Source organism: Nannospalax galili, unplaced genomic scaffold (genome assembly GCF_000622305.1).
Source record: "Nannospalax galili isolate Female #2095 unplaced genomic scaffold, S.galili_v1.0 scaffold150, whole genome shotgun sequence".
NCBI lineage: Eukaryota > Metazoa > Chordata > Mammalia > Rodentia > Spalacidae > Nannospalax > Nannospalax galili.
The window spans coordinates 2,794,764-2,802,978 of NW_008329320.1; the positions used below are offsets into that span (position 1 = coordinate 2,794,764).

The window sequence follows — 8,215 nt, forward strand, 5'->3', positions numbered from 1 at the left end:
TATATATATATATGTATCTATGTGTGTATACATATATATATATATATATATACATAAATTAACAAAATAGAGTCTCTAAAACCTGAGTTTCTGTTTCCTTTATAAAACTAGGGACAAAAGAAAAGTAAAAATTCATATATAAGCCAAATGTGATGTCACACATCTCTGATCCTAGCACTTGGAAGGCAGAGGCAGGAGTTCAAAGCTTTGCTTGGCTCCAGTGAGATCAAGGCCAGCCTATGTTCTATGAGAGCCTACATCAAAAAAATCAAACCAGAAAAAAGGCAAGAGTTGAGATGGGCATAGTGGCACATGCCTACAGTCCCAGCACTTGAGAAGCAGAAGCAAAACTGCTACAAATCAAAGTTAGCATGGTCTATATAGGGAGTTCCAGGCCAGCCAGGGCTGTCTGGTGAGGCCCTCTCTCAAAAAACACCATCCCCATATTTATTTAAAAAAAAAAAAGAAAAGCCAAGATAGGACTAGATGCCTAAAAATACTGTTAAATATTCCAAAGCAGTTCTTCACCCTACACAGTAAGTCTAAGAAAGAAATACTCTTGCAGATTTTATATTTCATTCTACCCCCAAAACAGCTTCTCACTGTGCTCAGAAGGAAACAAACTCCTAAATATGGCTTCCAATAAGCAAGTCCTATTAGAGTTGCCCTTCGTTTTCTTCACCACAGACCTCTCAGCCAGATTTCCAGGCTTCAGCCAAGGCTACAACTCCCACTCCATCCAAGCTCTTTCCTCTTCCATACGTACACTTGGCATGGGTGACTCCATCTTCACATTTCAAAGTTTAAATGCCACTTCCTTAGAATGAGGTTCCCACAACACCTACTCTCCCATAATTGCCCCATTCCTTCTCAGGCCTTATCACTTTTACTATGCATGTGAGTGTCTAATTGTAGGTCCTTTAAATTCCATGTGGTTACAGGCCACATTCGTGTGGCTTACTACTACAGTTCATAGCCTGGCAAAGCCTGAATGAAATATAAAACACAGTAAACATCCAATCTACTATCCATTCAAAGCAGTAACAGCCTTTTTGCAATTCCTCATTACATACCTTTACAACTACATTCTCTATCAAATTAACCTAGTTTGCCCCTAGTACCTGCAAATTACACAAAAATGAGAGGATTTCAATCTGTAAATAACCAATCTGCATTTTGTCTATTTCTTATTTCCACAACTTCATTCTTAATTTTCTTTCACCATCTTGTCTTGACTTACATTCTTTCTTCTCTTATCCTATTTGAAAATAACCCAATACACACTCAACTGTCTCTTTTTACTCTGCTTTATGCTTTCTTCAGTGAATGGCTTTAGTAAACCATGCTTTTAATCCTACAAGAATATTTCCCAGCCAAGATTTCCATTCTTCAGTCCCATCTTTGTTATCATCATTACTTCTTCCTTATCAAATACAGATTAAAACCTGTAGTCACCTCAGCTCTCACAGCTTCACTTCCTTCCTTCCAATGCCACTCCCCTTAGGGAACTCAAGAAAAGCTACCTAGCCTTCTGGTATTTTTAACCACCCCCCCTTATCTATTCAATCTTTTTTTTTTTTTCTTTTTCCAATGCTGGGGAGCATACGCAAAGCCTCAAAAATGCAACTAAAGCACTCTACAACTGAACTATACCCCCAGCCATCTGTTTCTTATGAGGTCAAACTTAGGTCAAAGTGCTTCATCTCTAAATTCTATTATTTATACTTCACAGTCCAATATTCAACTAACCTACTCTGCTTTCCAAAGGTACAGATCTCAATCTTCTCTTGAATTTCTAGAACATTCATATTTCCATTGTTTTAAATATAGCAAAACTTCCAGACTTCCAGACTTTAACAGTCCAGAATTGTATAAATTATCTTCATTTTTAATTTGTTTATATATGTTAATAAACAGACTGTGATGTGGTACCAAATAAAACACAAACATTCGGGGCTGGAGAGATAGCTCAGCAGTTAAGAGTACTTGCTGCTCTTGCAGAGGACCCAGGCTCAATTCCCGGCACCCACATGGTGGCTAACAACTGTAACTCCAGTTCCAAGGGATCTGACACCCTCTTCTGGCCTCTGTAGGCACTACAAAATATGGGTGCACTTACATCCATATGTAGGCAACACACTCATATAGATAAAATTAAAATTTTTTTTTTAAATATAAACATTCTTCAGATCAGTATTCCACAGGACTGAAGGAAATAACCAGCTTTACCTGAAACATGTTGTCATCTCTGCTGCTGCTACTCTGCTTGGAAGAGGCCAAAGCTCTTGAAGTTTCACCAGGCTTTTGTTTCTTTACAGGTTTTTCTGGAGCAACTTGCTTTTTCCTCTTTAACTTCAAAGAAAAGGCAAGAATATACCCATATAAATAACAAACACATGACATTCATCAATTGAAGACTTGAAGCGTCAGAAGAACTTATCGATTCATTAAAAGGAAAACCCTGAGTATATTTATAGGACATAACCATCTAACCTGCACTTAACAACATTCTATTTCTCAGGATCCCCAAAGATACCTCAAACATTAGAAGAGCAGTGATTTTGTGGACTCGAAACCACATAAGATTTCATTGGAAGGAAAAAAGAAAACAGCTCACTATTTTTGAATAAAATTTTGAAAACAAGTCTACTAAAAGCTAGTCTTTTCTTTTTTTACCCAAGCACTGTGGCACACAGCTATAATCTTAACTGAGGCTGAAGGAGGAGGATCATGAGTTTGAGAGCAATGTGGGCTATACAAAAACTCTGTTTCAAAAAGCAAACAATCAAAACCAACTTCTTCTAAAACATGAATATTTATTAACGCCTTGCCTATTCCAAAAGGAATTTGAACTGTTTTCAAGCATGTTTGCTTAGACAAAGGCAAAGAGTTATTTTACACCAGGAACTGGGAGGCAATTCAAAAAGTTCAGCACAACAAATTAACTAAAGACAGGCAATACTATAAGACCAGCATTCAAATTCAGAATACTCCTTTCAAAGTAGCACTACTATAAAGTTTTCTAGAGCCTCATTCTCAAAATGTGCTACCAGTTCATAAAAACTACAAAAGTTCCCAACCCAAACAATAGAGGGCAGTCAAGTTCCTTAGTGGAAAAGTATAAATTAGTATTTTAATGTTACTAAATTTACCATGTCAATTAGATAAGTAAACCATGAAATGAAAAGCATGGATGTATTTAATGTAAATGCTTACAGGATTAATAGTATTATGAAAGGAACTGCAAAAAAAATCAGCTTAACAAGCAGAAGGCAATTCTGTGGACTGGTGCATGGCTGGCAAATAAAAACCTAAATTCAGGGGTGGGAGAGATGGCTCAGCGGTTAAGAACACTGACTGCTCTTGCAGAAGGCCTGGGTTTAGATCCTAGCACCCACATGGCAGCTAACAACTGTCCGTAACTCCAGTTCTAGGGGATCCGGCAGCTTCTTCTGTCCTCTGCAGGCATTTCACGACACACAGGGTGCACTTATCTACACGCAGGCAATACACGCATACACATAATTTTTTTTTTAATTTTTTTAAAAACCTAAATACAAATTTCCCTATAAACACACTTGGATATTACACTGATACACATTTTAAAGAGCTCTCCTAAGATGTTACACTGATACACATTTTAAAGAGCTCTCCTAAGTGTGTCTATGTACGTTTTTGAAGCCTTATTTCAACCTTACAGGTGATACTATGTTCTATATTGACATTTACTGGTTCCAACTTGCCCAAAATTTTCCCATAAAAGCTCCCTTTTTTGTTAGGTAGTAGTACTGATTTTAGGAAGCAAAAAAAAAAAAAGACGAGGGTCGCTTTTTTTTAAAAATCAGCATCTTATGTATCCCAGGTGACACTGAACTTCTGATCCTGCTTCCACCTCCAGAGTGGTGGGATTACTGGCCTGCACCACCATGCAGGGTTTATGCAGTACTCGGGATGGAGCTTTTTGCATGCTCAACTCTACCAATTTGAGCTTGCACATCACCAGTCCTGCCTGCTGTTACTCAAAAATAAACTTTTAGAAATCGCAGGTCTAACAACTATATTTTCATGAAGCAGATAAACTAATGAGGAATAACACAACTTAATCCACTTCTAGGATAAATTATATCAAGATATAGCTATATGTGGAAGGAAGTCTTGACCACAGGATGAGCTGCTCAGTTATGTGTCACTGATGTGCTCAATTAGTGAAGGAAGCTTATAGAACAGTCATCACCAAATGGAGAAAAAGCCTATTCTGACAAAATGGGCAATTTCACGTTAGCTGTACTGAAGAATTTAACTAACAAGCAAATAACTTTCAAATTAAAATGTACCAAGACTAAAAGTCAGCAATGGGGGAAGCGGCAGTCACTGAGAAATCTGACAAAACCAAAACTTCAGTCATTTGGCTCATCAGCTACTACTTACTGACTAAAGATCAGGCAGGCTTTTAAAATTATTATTACTATGTGTGGAATATTCGTGATGTGTGTATTAGGCATATATACATATATATAAATCAACATAAGGATGGAGGTCAGAGACAACATTGTGGAGGCTCTATACTTTCACCTAGGGATCAAACTCAAGATTATTAATTATTAGGTTTGGTAGCAAAGGCCTTTACCCACTGAGCTGCCTCACCAGCCCAGATTAGACAGATTTTTAAATGACAACAGATTACTTAATAATGACAACGTCTTTGGTCTAATAAGGATTCCAGTCCTCTAGAGTCTAAGGAAGCGTTTCTGCAACCTTAGATTTCTAAAGGTGCTCAACTGAAGACCTATTTAGACTGAGCTGGGGCTGGTGGCACAGGCCTGTAATCTCAATACTCAGAAGATTGAGGCAAGAGAATGAAAGAGTTCCAAGGTCAGTCTGGACAATTTAGTGAGACCCTGTCTCAAATTTAAAAGAGGGCTGGGGATACAGCTCAATGGTATACTTGCATGGAACACACAGGGTCCCAGGTATAACTCCCAATACTGCAGAGACAGCCTGTTAAGCCTGATTTAAACCCCACAAGTGAGTTTGGAAAGGAGACTGTCTACTCAAGTGGTCATATGCCACCTATACTTTCAAAAATATTTTAATTTTAAATTCTCTTTTATATTTTCATTTAAATTCCCATTTTACATTCTCATTTTTACATTTGGAGCCCACACTGGTGGCACGTGCATAATCCCAGCCCTGAGGAGATCAAATACTGGAGGTAACTTGGGCTACAGAGCAAAACCTTGTCTTAAAAAAAAAAAGAACACTAATAGGCCTTTCACTATCCTTCAGAACTGGATGTTGGCAATATTGTTGAATTAAGCATCACAAACTTGGTACAGTAAATCACCTTTTTTTCAACTTCACTGTCAGAATCGCTGCCTGAAGAGCTCGAAGAAACAAGTTCCTTTGATTTAGGCATTCTGAAAGAAAAAAATACATGAATAATTTACAAGTTGCTCCACTACCTTCATCAGCATCTCTCTTTTCCAGTCAAAAACCAAATGGCTCATTCAGCCATTTTGTGGTAAGGAAGTTGTTACACTGAACACGTTTAAATTGCCAATAACAAGAGTGAACTATTCTGACCCCAGTAAAACAAAACAGTAAATGTCATCTGCACAGTCCTTCACCTCTTTCTCAAAGTCAACGTGTCTTTTAAAGGCTTAATTTTAGAGATTATGAAGTGTATGGGTAGACTGCAGGAAAACAGCTGAGAGCAAGTACTCTAAAATCAGAAGAAACATAAGCAGCTAGTCACCACTGCTTTACACATCACACTAGGATTAGACCTGATGTAGAATTACTCAAAGGACCAGCCCCCATGTAGGACAAACTGTACTATAAAAATGTGATAATCTAATTTATCTTGCCATTATTAATCATCCTTTATCCACTTTGTATACCCTAAAATTGCCTTTTGGGACAAAATAACAGGTACTAATTAGAGTTCACATTATTTATAATTCACAATATTTTGCACAGATTATTACTCTAGAATACAAATAAAATTTGAAAGATTTTATATGAAGGGTAAAACTCCATCTGACAGGGACACAGCTCAGAGCTTGATGTTTACTTATTCCTGAAAAAGCAAAGGGCAGACTGTCTTCATGTCTAAGCCCCAGATTTGAAGGAATACCAAGGCATGTTCTAACTTCCTAAGATACTTATACCAGGTGGTAACACCAGGTAGCAAAATGCTAATTATCAAACTGTCTTTTGCTCTCTCCATCTCATTAAGAGACTAATTTCCGTTTGACTCTAATAAACACAATGTATTCTGTAAATGTTGAATAAAAGACTTTAATTTCTCCTCACACCCTACCACACTAAAAGTACAATCGACATCAAAAAAAAAAAAAAAATGCTCTCTAGACCAAATTTGCATTAGCAAAGGCATACAATGTTCCACAAGAGGGCAAGGTAAAAAAGGGCCGTCCCCATCCTGTCCATTAACTTCAAAATGCTTCAATTATGCTGCCCAATCACGCTGAATATAACTGGAATAAACGCAGAGGGGAGCAGTAACGCTCATAACCAGTTCCATTCACTTTTCCTCTTACTGCTCCATTTCACAACCTAACCTCAAAATCAAGTTTGTTTCCTATACTAGCTGCTCATGCAACTACCTAAAACCTTGTTTTCAGTAGAGAATTCAACTGTATATAACCTGTTTTTCATTTGCAAACAGCCAGACGTTACCACCAAGAAAAGCTATCTAGGGACCTAAAATTTCCAAGAACCCCCTCTATTTAATCCAAATAAATCTACCTTAGAAAGCAAGATCTTAAAAACTATTTCAAAGAACCACTCTTTCCTAACCCAAATCTCTCCAAGGAGAAAGCTATGTATGGCAACTCGCCGGCCCTTTGGACATATTGTGATTTTAACCTACTGAGCCTTTACGGTTGGGGGAGGGGTGGGACTTCGTAAACACGCAGACGGTTAAATAAGGAGGTCACAGTGGTATATACGAAGCCGAGTTTCGCACGGTTAGCAAAAACGAGGTGAAAAACGGGAGGAAAGGGGTGCAGGGCGTTCGGGGAAGCCGAGGGTGGGAGGAAGGGGGGCTGACGGCTCGCAGGCAGGGGGCGTGGGGCGCGGAGGGCGTGCGGGCGAGGAGGGCCTTGCGCCAGCGCCATTTTCTCCTCGCACCACGCTCCTTCGCCCCGCAGCCCAGGCGTGTGGCCCGGGACGGCAGCCGTGCCTCCGTCGAAGCCCTGGTGCGGTCTCCCGGGCCCGTCGAGCCCGCGGGCCAGGTGGGGCCGGCGGACACCGCGCGACTCAGGCCCCGCCCGTCACCGGAGCACCGCCGCATTGTCCAAGGGGCGCGCGGCCACCGACCCGCCCGCGCTACCCGCCCACCGCTCCGGCTCGGCCCCCGGGCGACCGCCACGCGGGGCCACAGCGCGAGGGCGCGAGAATTGGGCTCGGGGAAGCCGAGCAGAGAAGGCGGAGGCCGCTCAGGGCCGCCATTTCTCGCGGCTGTGGCGGGCGAGGGGAGCGGAGAGCCGCGGCGGCCCGGCGGGGAGACTCGGGATCGGCTTAGCTTGGCCCGGGCCTCGAAGAACGGGCCTAGGGCCCCGCGCACTCACGCTCCGCTACTGCAGTCCAACAGCCTCCAGCTCCCTCGCTCCGGACTGACAGAGAAGCGGAAGTGATGGCAGCCTAGAGGCGCTGGCCCCGCCCCAATAGCACAACGGACACGTGATGGGGCGTGGCCTCACCGCCTTACCAGACCGCCGACCCTTTCCAGGGCCTTAAAGGGACAGTCGCACATCCTTTGAATGGATTCTTCTAAAACCAACATGCCACCAAAGTGAGATGTCACGACATTGAGCCCGACCTGAAAGGAAAGGAGGTGCGAATGAAACATGAAGGACAAGCACGAAGCCTTGTACTTCCTCATTGAATGTTCTACTGAAATGAAGGGGCTATTCTGAGCAAGATCAACATGCTGACGCAAGAAAACTTGCAGATAGATATCCTTAGCCACATAACCTTTACACCTAAAGCGAAGTGCTGGGGATGTAGCTGTAGTTTGAATATGAAACCTTCCCTCTGGGCTCATGTGCTGGGAACATGATTGCCAGCTGATGGTGTTTTCAGAAGTGACTGGATCCTCACCTAATCAATGAATTAATGCTTTGATATAGTCATACGATTGAATTAATGAGGTGATGAAGAGTAGGAAGTAGAGCCTAGAGAAGGTCATTTG

The 8,215-nt window shown here is 41.4% G+C and overlaps 1 protein-coding gene across 1 annotated transcript in view; it reads right to left on the reverse strand.

Annotated features, from left to right (window-relative positions):
• The window catches only part of Sub1 (SUB1 regulator of transcription), a 14,445-nt gene extending 6,763 nt beyond the window's left edge, over positions 1-7,682 (reverse strand). Inside the window, exons 1-3 of the mRNA XM_008835481.3 lie at positions 7,593-7,682; positions 5,345-5,417; positions 2,230-2,352 (exon numbers count right to left, since the gene is read on the reverse strand). Of these exons, the coding sequence (XP_008833703.1) occupies positions 2,230-2,352; positions 5,345-5,416 (195 nt within the window). The 5' untranslated portion in view covers position 5,417; positions 7,593-7,682. The remainder of the gene's footprint in view (positions 1-2,229; positions 2,353-5,344; positions 5,418-7,592) is intronic.
• Between the last annotated feature and the right edge of the window lie 533 nt (positions 7,683-8,215).